General features: G+C 36.2%; 1 protein-coding gene across 2 annotated transcripts; it reads right to left on the reverse strand.

The window, feature by feature from the left end:
* Nucleotides 1-18,353: 18,353 nt before the first annotated feature.
* On the reverse strand, nt 18,354-23,248 carry LOC114923967 (zinc finger BED domain-containing protein RICESLEEPER 2). Of its 2 annotated transcripts, XM_025754781.3 has the most exons (5): nt 22,447-23,248; nt 20,247-20,783; nt 18,809-19,530; nt 18,602-18,669; nt 18,354-18,517 (listed from the first exon to the last, which is right to left on the reverse strand). In XM_025754781.3, the coding sequence occupies exons 3-4, from the start codon at nt 19,524-19,526 to the stop codon at nt 18,602-18,604; spliced, it is 786 nt and encodes a 261-aa protein (XP_025610566.2). In that variant the 5' UTR covers nt 19,527-19,530; nt 20,247-20,783; nt 22,447-23,248; the 3' UTR covers nt 18,354-18,517. The 2 variants fall into 2 exon arrangements, with proteins under 2 accessions (XP_025610566.2, XP_072055704.1); XM_072199603.1 differs by lacking the exons at nt 20,247-20,783; nt 22,447-23,248 and having other exon boundaries at nt 18,809-19,896.
* Nucleotides 23,249-23,951: the final 703 nt, after the last annotated feature.

The raw sequence follows: 23,951 nt of genomic DNA on the forward strand, positions 1-23,951 counted from the left end.
GAGTAAGAAGGATTGAGTAGAAGCAGTAGGAGAGCAGGCGTGCTTGAGCCATGCAGCATCTGCACATACTTAACTGATACCTCTACTAATGAATCTGCATAAGTGTTCTATCCCTTTTATTATTCCTTTTTATTATTAATTATTCGAAAACCCATAAAACTATTTTAATCTGCCTAACTGAGATTTGCAAGGTGACCATAGCTTGCTTCATACCAACAATCTCTGTGGATTCGACCCTTACTCACGTAAGGTTTATTACTTGGACGACCCAGTACACTTGCTGGTTAGTTGAACGAGATTGTGAAGGAAATAAACAATGCCCTCAGAGCATAAATCCAATTACAAGAAAAAAGGGAATCACAATTTCGTCCACCATGTACTCTTCATGAATGACTTGGATAATCCTCACATGGCAGAGATTGAAGTAATGATTGCTGAACCAAAAAGGTAAAAGCTTTAATTTTCATGTCATAAACAAGTTTCTAACATATTTGGTTCACGGTTCACCAGTTTTTTTCTAGTCCTTTTTACTGCATTTGTTTCATAGATACTTTCTTATTGAAAATGAATGCCATTCCTTTTTATTTTATGTTAATAAAAAAATAATCATAAGAAAAAAGAACCACAACTTCATCCTTGAAAAGTTCGAGATAACATATTCATCCTAGAAATAGACAGCGAGTGATTAGTTTCCTAAACCTTTGAGAGTCACTCTATTGGGTCTCCTTGAAGTTGCTGCTTTGTCATCTAACCCTAAACAAAGGTTGTGTTTACTTGATATATTTGGTATGTTTATTTGTAAATCTTAGATAAGGTTTTGTTGATTACTTTTGCTGCTTTGGGAATAGTGAAGTTAGAATCTTTTTGGCAATATCGAGTATATGCCACTGTTCTGAGGGTTACCTAAAACTGTAGGTCGATCTCAGATGAGATATGCGGTGGTAGTCGGTGCTGCTGTGTCCGACCTGTTTAGAGCTGGTGGCCAGAGCTGTCGTGTCCGACTTGTTGGATTTGGTAGCCGAAGCTGTCATGTCCGACTTGTTGGATCTGGTGGAGCTGCTGATCCTTGATCACCGGAGGGTGGTGGTACATGCAAGAGACTCCGATGCTTAAGTTAGCACAGGCTTTAGACAGGTTTTTAGTGTAGAATTAGAGTATGAGTTATACTTGGGTGCTCCAGTGTATTTATAATAGTGTGGAGTGACCTTTCTGGAGATAAGATAGTTATCCTATCTTATCTTTTAGTGAAGTCATCTTATCTTTAAGGGGGACCGCCTTTATCTTTCTAGGCTTTAGCTGCCTTTAGATTTGGGCTGGGTTCCTTCGTTTGGGCCTTCTTTGGGCTTCTCTGGCAATTTGGCCGATCTCTTTGAGAAAAGGTCGGTCGACTTGTTCTTTAATCAGCCCGGGTTGTATAGCTCGACCTCGGGCATGAATAGCCACTATATGGTGTTTTTGGTTGAACCACAATTTAGATGTTTGACCTCATTTTGTGTAATGCTTATGATCTTTTTAGAGTTCTTACAATATCAGAAATTTAGAATATTGAGAGATTGGAAAACTATGCTTCACTTATCTTTTAGTGCATTTAGCTGTCTATTGTGTCTAATGTTACTCACTGGTTGGTTTTAATCTATACTTATGCACCTGAGAAAACTATGCAGGTAGTAATGCTGGACATTGTATCAGGGAACTCATGAAAAAGTGCAAAAATATTGTGTCGGATCATGAAGATCTTTCAACAATGAAACCTACAGAAGTTATCACCAGTGGTACTTCTGAAACCCAAAAGTTAGAATCATTTGCTATTTTGGTTGCTCATTTTGATGGTCAGGTAAATAAATGATTAAATGAATCGCTAATTAACATAAAGCTCCCGCAGTATATTGTTTAACTATGCAAGTAATCCATAGAAATTTATCTGTAGGCTTTTCATGCATCCAATGTCAGGAACACTGGATTTATGGTAATAAGAGATGGTTGCATCTTTTAGAAATCAACTCCCATGCTCCATGAGTTTAGTTTTCTATTACAAATAGTTACAGGCGAAGATCCATCAGAAATCATTAAGGTATGTAATCTACCTCATATTCATCGTCACCTAATCTGAGATATAGTTTGGTTTTAGAGCCTTATAACTCACCAAAATTATTTATCAGCATTCAAATTGGTTTCTTTTCTTCTGCAGGAAAGACTGGGCCAGCTATAACAGCATGATGGCAATGTAGAACTAAAGAAGCATGATTTCTTGCACTACTCTTATCTGAAAATGTTCTTCATTATTGATTACTAATTAATGAGCTTATGCTGATGTGCCTCAGCCATTGAAATTTTATGTTAATATGTACTTTATAAACGTTCTTTTAATTTCTTAGTCAAGGCCCCAACGGTCCTTATGTTGATTTCTAGCGTAATCATGGTGTTGTTGTACTTCTATTGTACAGTTGCATTATTAGTTCTTGATATCATTGCCTTAATGTGTATAGTTATTTCCTTATTCTTTGACTAAATTATATTTAAGTTTAAGTGCTAATTTTATTGGGGAAATTCGTTACTTACATTGGTTTTGTTAATTGAGCTCCAAGTTTTCTATGCTAATCTTCGTTGGTTAAAAATAGGATTTTTTTTAAAAAATTTGATAAGGCTATTGCCACGCTTTTAAAACTTGGCCGTATCTCTCTATCACTATGCTTTAAAAGCGTGGCTATATCTCTTTATTAGCACGTTTCAAAAGCATGGCTATATCTCACATATGTCCATGCTTTAAAAGCGTGGCCATATCGCTCATATACGGCCACGCTTTTAAAGCGTAGCCATATCTGGCACATATAGCTACGCTCTTAAAGCGTGGCCATATTTAAAAGCGTGGCAAAAAATAAAGCGTGGCAATAAGTCACCAAAAGTGTGGCTATAGAGCAATCGGCACCCCTTGCAGTTGTGACCCTTCCAAAAGCGTGCCGGTAGCTCAAAAAGCGTGGCAAAAAAACTATCGCTACGCTTTTTCTTTTTTTACTTTTTGCCTCGCTTTAAAAGCGTCGCATAAAATGTGTTTTCTTGTAGTGATTACTAGAAATCTAACTTCCATCGGCAACGTTAGAATGCTTAAATTAAGTCATTTCTAGGATATGGTATTTGTTAAACAAATAATCAATAAAACATTCATCCATACCTTCTCATTTTGAGTATATTTATATATAAAAAATTATATATAAAAAGAAAAGAAATGAAGAGTTGAAATAGTAAAAGCGATAAAAATGATGATTCTTAGAACAACTCCAATAGGATCAATTTTAGATATTAATTTTGACCTAAATAAGCTGATTTAAAATTAAAACTTCCATTGGATGTCATTTTTGAAATGATACTGGTATCAATAAGGAGATACCGTATCACTTTAGAAAAAGAAGAGTGAAATGTTGCCACTTATTTAAACACATCAATCACTACTAGAAAATTAGTTATTACAGATAGATATTTCTGACGAATTTTATCTCACAGAAGTACAGACAAAATTTCAGAGGGATTTTTTGTCAGAAAAGAAAAAAATGAATTAGCATAAATTACAGACGGAAAAGAGAATCCGTCGATAATTCCGTTGAAAAAATTAATTTTTTTTGTCGGAAATAGTTACAGACAAAAAATCTGTCTGTAATTAAGTGGACAAAACACTGCGTTTTATTAAATTATTACAGATGGAAAATCCATCTGTAATTTAAAATTTTCCCTCGGAAATATTGTATCGTGCATTTTATGATGGATTGTGCCCAAGTTCTATTCATTCACAACACCAAATCAAATGAGCTCAACCTAGCATTCACCTCTCCGTCGACGAGCTTCTTCTTCTCCTTTTCTCACCCACAGCGCCACTGCCAGCTACCCTAACCGCCGCAACTACCTTCTCTTTCTTCTCCTCTTTTATTAATTATTACTACTGTAGACTATAGGTGAATAGGAGAGATTGGAGATCCTTGTAGTAGGCTTAGGGTTTTCACTTTCCAACGATTTTAACCTTCAACCTTTTGTTGTCGTGATTGGAATTTATAAGAGCAAAAATGGATGAAACCACAGAGGGCAAAACCGTCACGATGGAAGTTGAACCCAAAAAGCGCGAAGCTGATTCGGAAGGCGACGATCTTGTTGATGTTCCCTCAAAGAAGCCAAAGATGGAAGATTCTTAGGTTGTCGAAGCTTCTTTCGAAATTGATGCTGATGCAGCTGAGGATAAGGGTTCTAGAGCCACAATGGAAGATGTTTGGGTTGTTCTCTTAGACACAACTTTAGATTACTCTGGAAAATTAAGGTTATTATTATTATTATTATTATTATTATTATTATTATTATTATTATCACTTTGATTTATCACTAGTATTTGTTCCTCTTTTTTTTAACAAATAAATGGTGTGATTTATGGAAATAGGGTTCTGGATAATTTGTTGCCTGTTCTTGAAATCAAATTCATTTCTTGATTTTTTGCATTCTATTCTCTACTAATGATTATGAGAGCTTGGTTTTCAGGTGTGCACATTTTGCAAACAGAATTGCTTTTTTGTTGAGAAATGTTTAGATTGTTAATCTGGATTGCTGAACAAACAGAATTCAGAGAAACACTCAGTGAGTTTTTCTTTTTCTTCTTCCCTCCCCTCTATGAATTTTGCTGTGCACACCAAGTGTTCGATGGTTTGCTTATTTGTTGGTTTGACCTAACATGCACATCAAATGTTTGTTTCTTTTTTTTTATGTGTACATAAGTAGTAATATGTATCTTTATTCTTGCTATTTTACTCTTAATTAATTATTTTTATGTTGCAAGTTCTGTCAAGGGGAGGGGAGGCTATACAGATGACTACTGACCATGAACCTAATACTAAGTAGGGCAGCATTGAGAACAGAGGTGGCTTTGTCTCAAACATGCCAGGTTCTTCAACTAACCCTGAATTCTATGCTTTGTTGCTACTGATATTCAGTGCTGATTTTTGTGTTTTCATTCATCATTCCTTTTACTATAGGAACTTGAGTTTTGTTTGCTGTGATATTAGTTTACTCAATTCCTTTTACTATAGAGCAGTGTTTCTTCTCTGAGACTGATATTGTCTTTCCCAGAAAAAAGAAACTTCTTTTGGAATATAATGGACCACATGTTGCAAGAATCTCAGTTTACGAGGTATGCTATAAGAACCGTTTACTTATTAAAACCTCCTTGTCTTTTTATTGTTCCTTTGCTGCTTTTTATAGGTATCATGTAATGAATTTTATGTTTATTTATATGATTTTTGCCCTTTTTTTTTAATTTACAGTGTGTTTGATGGAGAAAATTTAAAAAATAAACCTAAAATATTTATTTCGCAATGAAAAAATTTTAAAAATAATTCTATTTTACCTTACTGACGGATTTACAGACGGATTTTTTGTCTGTATTCAGAGTGTGAGATGATTTTTCAAGGTTCAAATTACAGACAGAAAATATGTCGGAAAATTTGTTGGAAATTTGCTGCTAATTATCGGCAAAAAATCTGTCAGAAAATCTGTCTGTAATTACAGACAGAAAATCCATCAGAAAATCTATCTGAAATTACAGATAAAAAATCCGTCGGTAATTTTTCGACGAAAAAAAATCCGTCGGTAAATAATTTCCGACGAGGCTTTTACAGAGGGACAAAATCCGTCTGTAACCAAAAATTCGTCTGTAATAAAGACTAAATCTGTCTGTAAATCTGTCTGTATTAATCCATTTTCTAATCGTGTATTAAATAAATACTAATGGTGTTATTGTAACGTAATGTTGTTTTATTATAATGTTGTAACAAAGACTCAATTAAAATTTACTGAAATAAATTAGATGTATTTATTTGTACTCTATATTTTATTATTTTATTTTTTGTTATCTTATCAATTTGGTAGAAAAATGGATCCACATCAATTTAACGTATTTTTTTAATTATTTATAAAATTTTAATTTTCTCTCAATCTAATATAGTATATAATTATTAATTTTGTGATTTTATATTTTTATTTTAGTTAAATTTTCACAATTTAATTAAATTTATTTAAAATAATAAAAAATAATTTAAAATTTAAATTGAAATAAAACTAAATATTGGAGTGACAAATTTTACATTAAGTTTCAAATCAAATCGTATGATATACGTTCACAAATATTTATGTAGCATCTTGTAAGATCTAAAATAAAATAAAATTAATACGAAGCATTAAAGATGTTCTTACAAGTTTGTTTGGCCATCTATATATAAAACATCAAAATATTATGATTATCTAACAAAATTAATTTGTATCTATTACATTGAATTTGAATAAGTAAGAAATCATCTTATTTTAGTTTGATTCTTAATTCACATAATTTGAATTTAACTCAATAGATATGATTTAATTTGATTTGATATGATTGTTAATTGAAAATATCTCAGTTACCTATTTTATTCATAGATTTATTATTTTAATGACTAATAAATGAATTAAATTTATTAATTAATTAACACACATAATTAGTATAATTAATTTAGTTTAATAAAATAAAAAAAATAAATTAAAAAATACTATCAAAATATTAAAAAACATAAATTATAAAATATTATTAAAATAAATTGATATAAATTATAATAAATTATGTGATATTTAAATATTTAATCAAATTAATTAGTTGATATAATTAATTTATCATAATAAATTATATTTAATGAATTAAAAAAATAAATTAAAAAATATTCTAAAAAATATATCATATATACTTTATCATTAAATATAAAAATTTAATTTTTATATAATAAAATAGATAAAACTACGTATTATCAATTTTCCATAAACTTGACTTATTGCGGTCAATAATGTTGCTATGTACGGATTAAAACACTATTTAAAAAGAAAGATGTAGGTCATGATGAGTCTTATCTTACGGCTAAAACTCCATTATTGATAATAATAGACTTAGAAAGCGCTATCCCGTAACTCCAATAAATTAGAATTTTAAGAGGAAAATATACACTAATAATTAGATGTCCACTAATTAAAAGACGATAATAACGTGTTTATGACTTAATTAGGTACACATTGCTTTACAAAAATGTGATGGCAGCTGGTCAAATATGTTTATCATATAAAACTATTATTGTTTCAGTTGGAGAGGAGTATCAGATCCACTCGAAGTTGTTGAATTATCCGCGTGATTATTTAAAAAGCAATATATATATATATATATATATATATATATATATATATATATAACAAAATAATATTTTTGCGAACACTTTTTTCTACTGTTTAGCGATGGTTTTAAATTTTCTCATGAGAATTAAAAAGGCTTCATCAGTTTGAGGGTTGCCAGGGGACATAGAAATAATTTCGGATTACCATTGGTAAAGAACATCGCTAAAAAGTTTGCGACAATTTTAGAGCTGCAAAAAGCCGTCACTAATTTATAATATTTTACAAAATATTTTTTATTCTATATTTAGAGACAGTTTAAAATTGAACCATTACTAAGTTATTTATTTTTGTTACTGTTTCAATTTTTTGCATTATATAATGACAATTTTAAATCACCACAATTTTTGAAAGTTTCAAATCATTGTTAATATTATTCTCTATTATAAGATTACGAGAACCAAACTAGCCATTAAACTGATCAAGTGACTAATTTAATAGTTCAACCAAAATTGAATCGTAATCGAATCGATTTAGTTAAATATATAATAAAATTATTAAGAATTCAATATACAATTTTAAATATTCAAATTCAATATTTTCAAAAATAATAAAATTTAAAATTTTACTATTTTACATAATAATTTATTCATATTTTATCATAAAAAATTCACAAATAATTTTTTTTAATTAAGTTCTAAGTAATCAACAACAATACTCATCATATCAGCAACACAAATTTAAAATTGAAATAAGTACTTGAGAATCAGAACAAAATGGTGATAAGAAAATGAAAGAAGAGAGGAATTCTTGAAATATAAGAAACAAAGAAATGAATTCAAAGACTTAGAAAAAAGAACAGAATTATTTACATACTAAAAAAACATATACAAACGTTTAAACCATCAGCAACTAATTTAGAATCACAAAAAGTTTTAACAAAGACTTCTAATTAAGTATTCAACAACAAAAATTCAGAGCACAAAAACAAAAAGCTCAGCATCCAAATCCAAAAAATCCAAGAATGGAAAAACTAAGCAAAAAATTCAAACCCACCATCCAAACTAATTTCAAAATTACATCAATAACCCCAACTTAGAACATAATTCCAACTTAAACTCTAGTACACAAACTCAATTTAGAATCGTAGAAATTGAAACTAAAGAAGAAGTGGCTTATCAGAGACATGGCGAGGGAGGAAACACTGTGACAGAGTGAGTTTGGACAGAGACTAAACTCAGAAGAGGATCAGTTCATGATGATGAGGCTTTGGGTAGAGATTCATGGAGAGAGAGAGAGAGAGAGAGAGAGAGAGAGAGAGAGAGAGAGAGAGAGAGAGAAGACGTGCTTGAAGAGGATCGAGCAACTGTTCGCAACCGATGTAAATAGGGCCAAAGAGAAACTGTTTGTGACGACGACGAGTTGTCCACGGCAGCAGAAAGGGATATTCGCATTTCGCTGTGAGAGGGATTGATGAAGGAGACGGGCTCGATGACAAAGACAAAGAGACGAGTTCAGGGCGGCCGATGACGATGAGGACGAGACGGTGATTCTAACGGCAGCTCCGAGTAGAGAGGGCGCTAGCAGTGCTGGAACTCTGAGATAGAAAGGGGTATTCAAGGTTGGTGGGGGTATTCAGGGTTGAGAGAGAGAGAGAGAGAGAGAGAGGGGGGGTGGTAGGTATTCTGAGTTTTTTTTGTCAAAAATTAAACTCTGAAAATTGCCAAAAAATCAACTGGTTCTACCAGTTCATCGGTTTATCGTTCGATCGATTTTTCACTGATTTTTTGCAAGATGGCTTTCTGTGTCAACTAGACTAGCTCGAAGATCAGTTCCTAGTTAACTTTGTTGAACCGGCCAATCCAGTTCGGTATTCAAAACACTGCTCTTTTATATTACTAAATTTTTTAATTTCAAATACTCATTTCTCAATAAAAATTTCTACATCAAAACATTTGTACAATCATAGATCTAATTCATCGCTCATCCTATTCATAATTTATGTATATATAAAGAACAAGTACTAACATACATAATGCAAGTATTGCACCTATAACATAATTCAAATATTTCTCAATATTTTACAAATTCATATAAAATAAAAGACTTTCATTCATAGAAAATTCAAACGACAGTTACAGATTGCATAAAAAGCATAATATTTATACTAAAAAAGAAGATAAATATTTTCTATAGTGAGCTATAAACTAAGAGAAGGCACAAGATTTGATCCCAAAGAATCTTAAGGAGTAGAAATAGGGACAAACTGGTGCACGAAATTGTGATAATCAACAATGGCGCCAAAGACTTGGTGCTCTCAAACGTGAATCACACTTAGTCACAATTTCGCACAACTAACAAGCAAATGCACTGGGTCGTCCAAGTAATACCTTACGTGAGTAAGGGTCGATCCCACAGAGATTGTTGGTATGAAGCAAGCTATGGTCATCTTGTAGATCTCAGTCAGGCGGATTCAACTCTATTAAGAAATTATAGTATATGAAAATAAATAAATAAAAAAAGAACAGAGATACTTATGTAAATTAATGGTGGGAATTTCAGATAAGTATATGAAGATGCTTGTCCCTGTTGGATCTCTGCTTTCCTACTGCCTTCCTTCAATCCTTCTTACTCCTTTCCATAGCAAGTTGTATGTAGGACATCACCGATGTTAATGGCTACATCCCATCTTCTCAGTGAAAATGGTCCAAATGCTCTGTCACAGCACGGCTAATCATCTGTTAGTTCTCGATCATGTTGGAATAGAATCCCTTGATTCTTTTGTGTTTGTCATCACGCCCAACAATCGCGAGTTTGAAGCTCGTCGCAGTCATTCAATCCCGGAATCATACTCGAAATACCACAGACAAGGTTAGACTTTTCGGATTCTCATGAATGCCACCATCAATTCTAGCTTATACCACGAAGATTTTGATTAAGGAATCCAAGAGATATGCGCCCGGTCTAAGGTAGAACGGAAGTGGTTGTCAGTCACGCGTTCATAGGTGAGAATGATGATTAGTGTCACGGATCATCACATTCATCATATTGAAGTGCAACGAATATCTTAGAATAAGAACAAGCGGAATTGAATAAAAAATAGTAGTAATTGCATTGAAACTTGAGGTACAGCAGAGCTCCACACCCTTAATCTATGGTGTGTAGAAACTCCACCGTTGAAAATACATAAGTGATGAAGGTTCAGGCATGGCCGAATGGCCAGCCCCTAAAACGTGATCAATAGTCTCCTAAGATGAATAATAAAATAAAACTGAGACCAAAGATGAAAATACAATAGTAAAAAGTTCTATTTATACTAAACTAGTTACTAGGGTTTACAAAAGTAAGTAATTGATGCATAAATCTACTTCCGGGGCCCACTTGGTGTATGTTTGGGCTGAGCTTGATCTTTACACGAGCTGAGGCTTATCTTGGAGTTGAACGCCAAGTTGTAACATGTTTTTGGCGTTCAACTCTGGTTTGTGACGTGTTTGTGGCGTTTGACTCCAGAATGCAGCATAGAGCTGGTGTTGAGCGCCAGTTTACATCATCAAATCTCGAATAAAGTATGGACTATTATATATTGCTGGAAATCTCTGGATGTCTACTTTCCAACGACTTTGAGAGCGCGCCATTTGGAGTTCTGTAGCTCCAGAAAATCCATTTCGAGTGCAGGGAGGTCAGATTCTAACAGCATCAGCAGTCCTTTGTCAGCCTCCTTATCAGAGTTTTGCTCAGGTCCCTCAATTTCAGCCATAAATTACCTGAAATCACAGAAAAACACACAAACTTATAGTAAAGTCCAGAAATGCAAATTTAGCATAAAAACTAATGAAAACATCCCTAAAAGTAACTAGATCATACTAAAAACTACCTAAAAATAATGCCAAAAAGCAAATAAATTATCTGCTCATCACAAACCTAAGTCTTTTTCATTTCTAAATCTATACAAAATATGCTACATCTTAGTGAAATGAAAAAGATTGATTGGATAAGGTGTAAAACCTGGTTAATTAACGGCTAATTAACCCATAAATGAGAATTTATTCTAGAAAGCCCAAAATATGATTTTTATGGCTAAATGTGATAGAGGAGACTGAGACAAGAATTTCGGTACCAATTTTATAGAAATCGGACCAAGATTGGACCGAACGGGCCAAACCGGGCCAACCGGACCCAAAGTGGGCCCTTGGCCCAACATAACTAGACCAAAACCCTAGTTTTCAGCATTCTCTCTCCTCACTAAACACACTCACATGCTGAAAATGGAGGGAAGAACACTCTCTCAAGTTCTTTCTCTCACTTGACCTTCAAACCACCATAACTTTTGATCTAGAGCTCCGATTGCCGCACCGTTTGTGGCCACGCGTTCACCGCGAAGAGCTCTACAAAAACCCATACAATTAATCTTGAGGTAAGCCACGTTTTACTCTTCGAAATTCCAGTATTGTTTTCGAGTTTTATGAGCAAAAATGTTGAGATTTTGGGCTCTTTGATGTTATAGGACCCAACTCTCTTGAAGGAGAAGGTTAATCTTGTCTCCTTGGACCTTGGGTGTGGTAAGATTCTCAACCCTAGTGTAATTTGTTGATTCTATGATGTTTGGGTATTGAGATGTTGTGTATGGGTATGATGATTGTGGCTTAGGTTGTGTATATGTGAATATTGGAGCTTGATTGGTGATTTTGAAAAGCTTGAAAAAGGGTTTTGGTGGTGAAAAATCTGTTCTTGGAGGTATTGAGGCCTTGAGAGCTTGTAGATAAGTGGTTTGGAAGTGCTCCGGTTGAACTTGGGAAATCGGCTAAGGTATGGTTTCGGTTTTCCGTATCTAATATGTAATGTGGTAGGAAATACTTAGGCTAGAGGCCCTAAGATAGGCATTGAATGGTTGATGTTGTTGAATGATTGGGATATATGATGTGGTCATATATATGTGATGATGATTATTGATGCCTTGGTGGTATGATGTATGAGAAATATGCATGTTGTGATATATGCTTGATGATTGGTTATGGTTGAATTATGGGTTGAACCATGTTGATGGTGAGTATGATATTGATTGTGTGCAATGATGATTTGTTGGAATTGGTGTTGTTGAGAATTGGCATGAGGAAGAGTATATGATATGTCAATATGTTTGAGTTTGAGCCACTTGGGTGAAGTGGGTTAAAATGATGAGATAGTGATTTTGTAAATTGTGGTAATGTGTCAATGTGTGAGTTGAGGAGGCTTGATGTTGAATTTGATATATATTGATTGATTTCAAAGAAAAGGGATGAAGTTGGCATGTTTTGATTGGTTTTGAAAAGAGTTGAAAATGGCCTGTTTGAAAATGGCACTTTGTGGTTTTTATGAAAAACATGGTTTTTGGGCATACTTTGACGGGACATAACTTGAACTACGGATCTCTGTTTTGGTGCCAAATCTATTTAGAAATGAAATTGGATCCGGGATGTCCATGCCGTTCGAAAAACGGGTGAAAAATGATTTAAAATAAGGAAGTTATGTCCGTTGGAAGATTGGGGTTTAAATCTGTGAATTCTGCAGCTTTTAACTTAGAAAATCTTTAGCAGAATGACCCCTCGCGCATAGGCGCACTTGGCACGTATGCACCGTTCTTCCAGAAAATGCCATCCACGCGTGCGCGTGATGTGCGCGGGCGCGCCGATTGTGCTGCACCCAATGCCCAGCCATTTTCCAGAGATGTTGTGCGAAAACTGGCCAGCTTTGTGCCTGGGGCACGAGAGTACCCACGCGTACGCGTGGTTGACGCGTGCGCGTCGTTTGGCTATTTTTCAATCCACGTGTTAGCGTGCATGACGCTTACGTGTCGATGAGTTTTTGAGGCCATCCACGCGTGCGCGTGGAGTGCGCGTACGCGTGGCCCTGTTTTCATCCCAAAGTTGATTTTTGAGTTTTAAAAGCCAAATCTCATACTTCTAAGCCTCCGATCTCACCACTTATATATTAAATCATTATGATATGTCTAGCTATGAGAAGAAAGGCTAGTGAATGTGGTAAGTTGCGAGTGAAGCAAGGGGAAAATAAATGATCAATGAGGATCAAGCATGATTATGTGAGATGCGGAGGATGGTGGTGGAAGTGCTTGTTATGCCATATGCCGAAAGGCTGTAATTGTTAATGAAACGGCTGGTTATGGATTTAACCGTGAGCCGGATGGCTGGATTATTGCCGTGTTATGGCGGAGCCATGATTATGGCTATGTATAAATGCATATATATGCTGTTGAATGAATTGTGAATGTTGCACTTCCATTATCGGAGATGAGAGTTTCCCTGGGAGAAAGCAGTGGCTAGCCACCACGTGCTCCAGGTCGAGACTTGAAGCTCTTTTGACCCTATGTCGTCAGGGTGGCCGGGCACTGTGAAATTCTCGGACGAGCTCACCCCCAAAAATATTCACCAGTGATGGTGATGGATAAATATTCACCAGTGATGGTGATGGATAAATATTCACCAGTGAGGGTGATGGATATGGATCATGATTATGATCAAGTTATAATGAGCATGACTCAAGTTGGGGAGACACGACAGAGGGACAGTCCAATGGTTAACTGCCAGGACTTGTCGGGTTGGCTCTATAACCGACAGATGATATCATCAGCCACTAGGGACAGGCATTCATCATATGCATACTATATGAATTGTTTGAGATTGCCTATTTGACTGCATACTACTTGCTAATTGTCTAAATGCCTTATTTGTTCCTAATTGTATATTTCTTGCTTGATATAACTGTGTTTGCTACATTATACTCCTGTTGGTGGTTGGGAGGTCTGAAGGAATTGGAAAGGGAAGTATTAGTTAGACTGAAGAATCTTTAGTCAGATGCCCTTTATGGTTTAGCCTGTTTATAAGCTTTGATATTATCTGGAGGAAGTTCTAGGATTGCCTTTGGCTTTCCTCTATTATTATGTATTATATATGTGGAAGCTGTTACCATGCTGGGGACCTGTGGTTCTCACCCATGCGGATTTTGTGGTTTCCAGATGCAGGACGTGAGGTTCCCGCTGAGGCATGCTAGAGACTTCTATAATTGCGAAGATCATTTGTTCTCAGGGCTATGTTTTGGTTTATATGTTTTGCTTAGATACTTTTATCTCCATTAAATAATACAACTGTGATGACTCCTCTTATGGGAGATTTTGGAGAATAGGTTTTATGTTTTTGTGTCCCTTTGGGTTTCCTTTGGGGTTTCCTTATTTTATCATATGTATATATTGCTATGCTCGGACCGGTTATCTTCGCAGCCGGATTTTGAGTCTTGATATTCCTGTTTTTGACACTCTTTTGTATATATATAATCTCGCATTGGTTTATCCTTGTTCGTTACGTTATCGATCGGAGTGTTGCGCTTTTGAGTTGCGTTTTTTTGTTTACCCCTTTTTCTACAAAGGCTCCTAGTTATAATCAATCATTCATACTACTATACGTAATAATTTTTATTTTAGAGGTCGTAATACCTTGCCATCTCTGAATTATGGCTTAAGCATAAGAGTCTGTATGGTAGGGTGTTACATTATGGTATCAGAGCAGTTCGTTCCTGTAGAGCCTGAGGGATGGACTGACTATGCTTCTGTGCATTCTCTGTATGTGTGTTATGTGCTATTAGTATATCTGCTTGATATAATTGGCATAAACGTTCATGAGCATGCATTTGGGACTTTGAAGCACTAGACTTCCGATATTGAGACTGATCAACTTAATATCGATTGTTTAGTGTGTATAGGAACCAGATGGCGCCTCGTGGACGCGGTAGAGGTAGTGTGAGAGGTCGTATGAATGCTCGTGCGTCGGAGAATAATCCTAATGACCCGGTGAACTTTATGACTGCGTTGGAGAACATGGCTGCTGCTATGCAAGCCACTGTTGAGGCTCTTGGTCAACAGATGAACAACCATGGTAATGATGGAGGTGGAGTTCAGGGCCCGATGACACTGGCAAATTTTTTGAAGGCTAATCCACCTAAGTTCAAGGGAACTGCTAGTCCGACTGAGGCTGATACATGGTTTCAGGCTATAGAGCGAGCACTGCAAGCACAAGTGGTACCTGAAGGACAGCGTGTCGAGTTTGCTACCTATATGCTCACAGGTGAAGCATCGCATTGGTGGCAAGGTATCCAACGTCTTTTGCAGTAGGGTGATGATTATATCACCTGGAATGTCTTCTAGGAGGAGTTCTATAAGAAGTACTTTCCGACTTCTGCTAGGACGGCTAAGTAACTTGAATTGTTACAGCTGAAGCAGGGTACTATGTCCATATCAGAGTATACTGACAAGTTTGAGGAGCTGTTCAAGTTCTCTCGTATGTGCCAAGGGACTCCGGTGGAATATGAGGAATGGAAGTGTGTTAAGTATGAAGGAGGACTCCAGAGCGATATTTTCAGTTCAGTGGGACCAATAGAGATTAGGACTTTCTTCGAATTAGTGAACAAGTGTAGGGTTGCTGAAGAGTGTGTGAAAAGGGCAACTGCTGAGAAAGGGAGTCACAAAGGATCATTCCTACAGAACCGAGGGAAGAGCTTTGCACCTAGAGGTCCGTCTTTTAAGAGGGGAAGCTCTTTCAAGAGGCCCAACAACAACAGCTCCCAAGGAAAAAGGTATGGAAAGCAGGCTCAGAATGATCAAGCTTGTACTAGGTGTGGAAGTCACCATCCGGGAGCACCATGCAAGGCCGGATAGGGTTTGTGCTACAATTGTGGAAAGGCGGGGCATAAAGCCGCAAATTGACCTGAGAAGCAGAAACAAGGTGCTGGGAAAGCACAACAGACTAGTCGGGTGTTCACCACTTCGGCTGTAAGAGCTGAGGGATCTGAGACACTCATTAGAGGTAACTGTGAAATGGCTGGTCAAACTTTAAATGCTTTATTTGATTCGGGAGCATCGCATTCATTCATTGCATTTGAGAAAGCCCATGAGTTAGGATTGAAGATCGTAACCTTAGGTTATGATCTAAGAGTGTATAATGCTACCCATGAAGCCATGGTAACTAGGCTAGGTTGCCCGGAAGTTTCCTTTAGGTTCAAGCAGCGTAATTTTGTTCATAATTTAGTTTGCTTACCGATGATTGGTCTTGATCTTATCTTGGGATTGGACTGGTTATCTAAGAACCATGTCCTGCTTGATTTTTCTACAAAGTCGGTGTACTTTATGCCGGAAGATACAGAAGGGCCGGTCGTGGTGAATAATTATTACTTGAATTCGATGATGGTGAACTGTTCTGGGATCGAATGCCAGGGTATCATGTTGTTAACCGCGGGTGTTTCGGGTGATGATCAAAGGTTGGAACAAATTCCGGCTGTGTGTGAGTTTCCAGAAGCGTTTCCTGATGATATTGATGTGTTTCCACCTAACCGAGAGGTTGAGTTTGCTATTGAGTTGGTACCCGGGGTGGGACCAATCTCAAGTGCTCCTTATAGGATGTCACCATTAGAGATGAACGAGCTAAAGTCCCAGTTAGAGGATTTGTTGGGAAAGAATTTTATACGACCAAGTGTCTCTCCGTGGGGTGCTCCAGTATTACTGGTAAAGAAGAAGGTTGGGAGTATGCGGCTCTGTGTGGATTACAGGCAGCTGAACAAGGTTACAAAAAAGAATAAGTACCCATTGCCGAGAATTGATGATCTCATGGATCAGTTACAACGAGCTGGAGTTTTCTCCAAGATCGATTTGCGATCCGGTTATCACCAGATAAGGGTGAGGGGTGGGGATATCCCTAAGACCGCCTTTAGGACTCCTTATGGTCATTACGAGTACACTGTAATGTCCTTTGGGTTGACGAACGCTCCTGCGGTATTCATGGACTACATGAATACAGTTTTCCGTCCGTTTCTGGATAAATTCGTTGTTGTCTTCATTGATGACATACTGATTTACTCCAAGACTGAAGAAGAGCATGCGGAACACATGAGGACCGTGTTGCAGATCCTAAAGGAGAAGAAATTCTATGCAAAACTATCGAAGTGTGAGTTTTGGAAGAGTGAGGTGAAGTTTTTGGGCCATGTGGTGAGTAAGAAGGGAATAGCCGTAGATCCAACTAAGGTGGAGGCTGTGATGGATTGGAAGCAACCAACCACCGTAACAGAGATAAGGGGTTTTCTGGGTTTAGCTGGCTATTACCGAAGGTTTATCAAGGGCTTTTCACAGATAGCTTTGCCAATGACAAAGTTAACCCGCAAAGACGCTCCATTTGTTTGGACTCCTGAGTGCGAGGAGAGCTTTCAGACATTGAAGAAAAAGTTGACCACTGCACCTGTGTTAGTGTTACCTGAGCCGAACGAGCCATTTGAGGTGTATTGTGATGCCTCATTAAAGGGTCTAGGGTGCGTGCTGATGCAGCATCATAATGTGGTGGCATATGCCTCACGACAGTTGAGACCGCATGAAGTGAATTATCCTACACACGATTTGGAACTCGCTGCGGTTGTGTTTGCCTTGAAGGTGTGGAGGCATTACCTCTATGGGGTTAAATTCCAAGTTTTCTCTGATCATAAGAGCTTGAAGTACCTATTTGATCAGAAAGAGCTTAATATGAGGCAGAGAAGGTGGATGGAATTGTTGAAGGACTACGACTTTGAGTTGAATTACCATCCGGGAAAGGCAAATGTAGTGGCAGATGCGTTAAGTCGGAAGTCATTATATGTAGGGGTGGGCATGGTTTGGATTTTTAAAAATCCAAACTGGATCCACTTCAGAACCAGTTTTATGGTTTAGAAAACCAAACCAGAACTGGATTGAAGAGCAAAACCGGTTCTAAACCGGTTTGAAAAAATAAAAACTGGTTCTAAACCGGTTTTAAAATTTAGATCCAGTTTTATTTACAAACCGGTTTTAAATCTGGTTTTACTTGCAAAACCGATTTTCAATCCGGTTTTTTTTAAATCCAAATCTAAAATCCGGTTTTTTTTATAAAATCCAGTTTTAAACCAGATTTTTGGTAACCAAAAATCCAGTTTTAAAACCAGTTTTTGAAAATCCAGTTTTAAAACCAGTTTCTTCAACCAAAAATCCAATTTTTAAAACTAGTTTTCAAAAATTCAATTTTTAAACCAAATATTTTAACAAAAAATCCGCTTTTAAAACCAATTTTTAGAAATTCAATTTTTAAACCATAATTTTTTTAAAAAGTAAAATTAATACTAAAGTCATTTTAAAGTGTATAGGTTTATTACAACTAGAATTTGGTTCTTTATAAATCTAATGACAATAACTAATCTATATAACATTTAATCATTCTCAAGACATCAAAAGAATACCACCAAAATATCTCTCTAACAAAATATCAAAAGATGCCAAATTGCCAACAAGATCATCAAACAACCACAACCTTTGAGGAAAATATATCTGCAAATAACAAAATATACCTTTGTCATTTTAAAACAAATCTTTGAATGAAAGTATTAAACCAAATGAGAATATTAAGCATACCTAGTCATCATCAAGATTATCAATTGATGCCGCCATAGAACAAGCACCATCATTAGAGGAAAATATATCTGCCAAGGGAATCAAATTAATTATCAAGTCTATATTCAACAACTTTTAATTGGTAACTAATACCTAAATTCTAAAATAGAAAGATAACAAAAACAAAAATAAAATAAAATGACAAGAAATATGAAATAAATTTTATACCTTGATCAACTTGTTGAAGAACTTCACCATCATCATCTAAAGCAGAGAAAAGATCTTCCTTAAGCCAATCTCCTGTGCAGACTAAGGCTTCTACCATTCTAGGTGTTAAAGAACTGCGGTATGGATCGAGAACTCTTCCTCCAGTACTAAATGCAGACTCCGAAGCTACCGTAGAAACAGGTATAGCCAATACCTCACGAGCCATATTTCCAAGAATTGGAAATCGGGTTGAGTTGACCTTCCACCAGTTTAGTATATCGAACTTATGAGAGTATGGCTCGCATTCTTCTTGTAAATATCTATCAAGTTCAGATCTTGTATTTGTTCTGCGACCGGTTGCTTGCAGAAAAAAGCCCATGCCATGAAGATCAGTATTAATGTTGTTGGCTTGAACTTCTTGCGTATCAGCTTCACTTGCTTCTCCAGAACTTTGGTATTGCTGATAAAGTAACTTTATGCACTTGGACAACTTTGACTTCAATTCGCCTCCTTTTTCTTCTCCAAAGAAGTAATCCAAGAAATAATTGACATACTCAATCTTTTGCATTGGATTAAGTACGATAGCAATCAATAACAACATATTCACCGAATCAGGATTGCCCCAATACTTCTCATACTTAACCCTCATCCTTTCTGCCATTGACATAGTACTAAAATCAACAGAATCACAAGAATGACGAATAAATCGTCCAATTGCAAATACTTCCTTCATATACATATCACTGGTAACATATAAGGTACCAGAAACACGTATAGTGGCATCACTGAACACTCGCAAAAATGGTACAATGGACTCAGCATACTCCCAGTCTGAATCAGAAGGAACACCTCTCCCTTTTCCTCCATTCATCTCTCCTATATAGGTATTATCTTTCAAAGCAAGCAACTCAAATGCTTTGCGATGCTTCAAAGCTACCTCTAACATTTGATAGGTAGAATTCCACCTAGTCTCAACATCCATGCAAGGCAAGCCTTTATATTGGATTTTTTCTAGTTCAACACACTTTTGAAACCTACTAGCTCTAGATGGAGAAGATCTAACATACTTTACTGCACTACGAATCCTCAAGACTGATTCATCAATCTCTTTCAACCCTTCTTTTACAATTAAGTTTATAATATGTGCACAACACCTCATATGAATAAATTCACCATTCAAAATAATGCTATTCCAAGAATTCAATCGCTGCTTCAGATATTTAATTGCAACATCGTTAGATGAGGCATTATCAACTGTCACACTAAAGACCCGATTCAAATTCCAATTATTTAAACAAGATTCAATTGTTGCTCCTATAACCTCTCCTGAATGACTTGTCACTTGACAAAAATTAAGTATTTTTTTATGTAATTTCCAATCCAAATCAACAAAGTGTGCTGTCAAACTCATATAAGTAAAATTTTGAACTGAAGTCCAAGTGTCAGTGGTTAGACATACTCTACCACAATTTGCCGAAAGAAAATCTTGCAACTTCATCTTCTCTTCAGCATAAAGAGCTCCAATGTCACGTGCTAATGTAGTCCGTGAAGGAACTTTGAATCTTGCTTGTAGGGCATGCACAAATTTTCGGAATTTCGGGCTTTCAACGAAGCGAAATGGTAGCTCTTCTCCAATAAACATTTCCACAAGTGCCCTTCGAGCCTCCTCTTGGTCAAATTTGGAAACACTGGGTGAATTTAAAACACCACGCTCATCTATAGTCGGTGTGGTCATTGTTTTTCTTCTTTTGTTCGAATCATTATTAGGATTTTGCTTGCATCTTCTCAAATGACCACCCATTGAGCTAGTTCCATTCCCATATTGTATTAAGCTACCACAATATTTGCATTTAGCCTTCTTCTCAGTAGCATTCTCTACATCAAAATGATCCCAGACAGCTGACCGATTCTTACGAACACCTGACGGTGGAGAAGATGGTTGAATGCTAGCGGACATCCCTGCTGCTTCAATATTACTGTTTTCAGTCATCTTGCTCTGCATATAAAGCAAGGTGTACATAACTCAAAATTTGGTGCCAAACATGCTAAAATTAACACAAACTAATCTAAAGAAACAACAGCCAATAAAACTTCAGCATGATTCATAAACTACTAATTCAAAAAAAAACGATAAAAAATTATTCTTGTTTGTCCCTCATTTATCGGGTCCTGCTTTATCCCAATCAACCAATAACCTCAACTAAAATGGGTCCATAATAATTATTAAGTTAAGGTCAATCCTCGCATGCTACTCATTTTTCGATTTTGAACACGTCAATTATTAAGTTATGCAAGTAAAAAATGTCTAAAAAATAAGATGTCTACATATATACCTGATGAATATTCCAATCGTAGAAAAAGAATGTTTCTAATGAAAATAATTTCTAAAAAAAAATTAGAGCGCTAAATATAATTATTTTTAATCTTAATTGTCATCGAATAATCTTGAAATATAACACTAATTATATGCACACTTGCACACCATTAATTACTTCATACTTTGTATCTTATGTTACATTATTATATTGATACATTGTTTATGGCTAAGTTGGAGACTTTACTAACAAAATCAAACTCATGCAACAAACAAACCAATCCCAATGAAGCTAAGAACACTGTGACAGGACCAAGCATCCACAGCATCAAAGGAACACTAACACAAAAAAATCTACTCCCAATTAGAGCGAATGGGTTGCTGTGTCAGCAGTAACAACAAACCTTCAACAAGAATTTTGGAATTTTAGAATTTTGACTAATCATATCCTACTATCTACACCTGCCTGCACTAACCAATACAGAGAGACAAAACACAACCAGTTTTGGAATTGTTTAAGGCACTGTGCAGATGAGACAAGCCCTGTTGAAGAAATCATGACCACCATAAAGCCATTTTTTCAGAGGAATCAGATTATATAACTTATTGTTATTGTTATAAATCATAATATCATTTATGCTACATTCTACTGAATTTGAATCCAATATAAAAGGTGAGTTGTTACCAAATCTCACCTTATTAGTAATGATGAATGAATCTATAAGAGTGAATTGAAATATAGGTTTTGGTGTGTTGGGAAATGAATCTATAAGAGTGAATTGAAATATAAGAGCAATCATATTTCTACTGTCAGAAGTTTAATATTTTATTTTCTAAGAGCAATCATCTCATATAAAAATATGCCTATGCCAAATCATAGTTATTTTAAACATGAAAAGATCCAACTCCAACAAAGGAACCCACACTTATAACACTTGAATTTATTCGTTTGTTTGTTTCAATGGAAAAATGTGTTAGGCCAAAATCCACTCTGTTGATTAGCATCTCCAAATACATGTGGCTGATCCACATTAGCACCACTCATCAAATTGACAAACCAATTTTTCTTATAACATTAGCATTCAATCATCACAATATAAAATCACATATTCAGAAGATCAATTAAACATTCGCCACAACATAATCAAGCACAAATCCAGCAATACAAACTCAACCAATACAGCTTTATAATTTCAGTTTATATATCATATGATTGAGCTTCTAACTACCCTAACCCTTATTCTTAGTAGCTAATTTCTCTTAGTATAATTCTCTTGGTCTTAAATCACAAAGAACCTGGAAATTAATCAAACTTAATAAAATAAAATGGAAAATGGACAAAAACCTGGAACAGAAAACTAGAACAGGGGCTACTGCTTGTTCTGCTTGTGCTGGAACTGTTTGTTCTGCTTGTGCTGGAACTAGATTCAGATATGTCCCACACTATGACAGAAATTGTAGAGTTGATTGATAAGCTTGATACAATGAGTCAGCGACGGTGAAGAACTGAAGATGACGGCGGAGAAGACCAAAGGCAGAAGAAGAGAAACAGAGCTGAGACCCGTTCAACGTTGAATGAGACGGTGCCGGTGCCAGTTGCCTGCTCCGGTGCCGGCTGCGGTGGAGAGTGGAGACTCCCCGGTCGAAGGAGAAGAAGCGAAGGAGTAGAAGAGGAGAGTTCACCGAATCAGAAATCCGAAATTAGGGCTTGTTCTGCTTGTGCTTGAACTGAAGAACTGAAGATGACGGCGGAGAAGACCAAAGGCAGAAGAAGAGAAACAGAGCTGAGACCCGTTCAACGTTGAATGAGACGATGCCAGTTTTCTGCTCCGGTGCCGGCTGCGGTGGAGAGTGGAGACTCCCCGGTCGAAGGAGATGAAGCGAAGGAGTAGAAGAGGAGAGTGGAGACTCACCGAATCAGAAATCCGAAATTAGGGTTTTTTTTAAGATTTGGATCTTAATGTGGATCTGGATCTGGATCCGGATTTAAAACCATTTAAATGGATTGGATCAAAAACCAAATTATAAAATAAATATAATTTGGTTTGGATTTTTTTTGGTTTAAAACTGGTTTTTTTTAAATGGTTTGGTTTGGATTTGGATTAAAATCCAAAATTTGGATTTTTTTGCCCACCCCTAATTATATGCGGCTTGGATGATGCTTCAAGAGGAGAAGTTGCTCAAGGGATTTGAGAGTCTGAAAATTGGTGCTCGAGAAGTATCCGGAACTTTGTGTTTGAGCCGATTAGAAATCTCAAGTGACTTTAAGTCCGAACTCCTAAAGGCTCATCAGAATGATGAAGCTTTATGGAAGGTGTTACCGGCCATTGAGCAAGGAAAACAGTGGAGAGTGTCGGAAGAAAAAGATGGGTTATGGAGGTTCAAGGGTAGGATCATTGTGCCGGATGTTAGCACTTTGAGGCAAGATATTTTGAAGGAGGCACACAAAAGCGGATTCTCCATTCACCCGGGAAGTACTAAGATGTACCATGATTTAAAGGCAATGTTCTGGTGGCCGGGTATGAAGAATGATGTGGCGGAATATGTTTCAAAGTGCTTAACTTGTCAAAAGGTAAAGATTGAAACATCAAAGACCTTCGGGAATGTTGCAACCTTTAGAGATTCCACAATGGAAGTGGGAAAGTATTGCAATGGACTTTGTGTCGGGATTGCCAAGAACTAATGCTGGTTTTGATGCTATTTGGGTGATTGTGGACCGACTGATGAAGTCAGCTCACTTTTTGCCCATTCGGATGCTTACGGCGCAGAGTCGTCAAAAGAATTATGCCGATCAGAGGCGGAAGCCCTTATAATTTGAGGAAGGAGACCATGTTTTCCTTAAGGTTACTC

This window comes from Arachis hypogaea, chromosome 7, assembly GCF_003086295.3.
Source record: "Arachis hypogaea cultivar Tifrunner chromosome 7, arahy.Tifrunner.gnm2.J5K5, whole genome shotgun sequence".
NCBI lineage: Eukaryota > Viridiplantae > Streptophyta > Magnoliopsida > Fabales > Fabaceae > Arachis > Arachis hypogaea.

Excerpts from the sequence above, each read along its gene's own strand:
- LOC114923967 (XM_072199603.1), bottom strand. The coding sequence starts at position 19,769 with ATGGATGTTGAGACTAGGTGGAATTCTACCTATCAAATGTTAGAGGTA. Across the intron at positions 18,670-18,808 it reads TCTTCAACAAGTTGATCAAG|ATATATTTTCCTCTAATGAT; the intron begins GTATAAAATTTA and ends TTCCCTTGGCAG.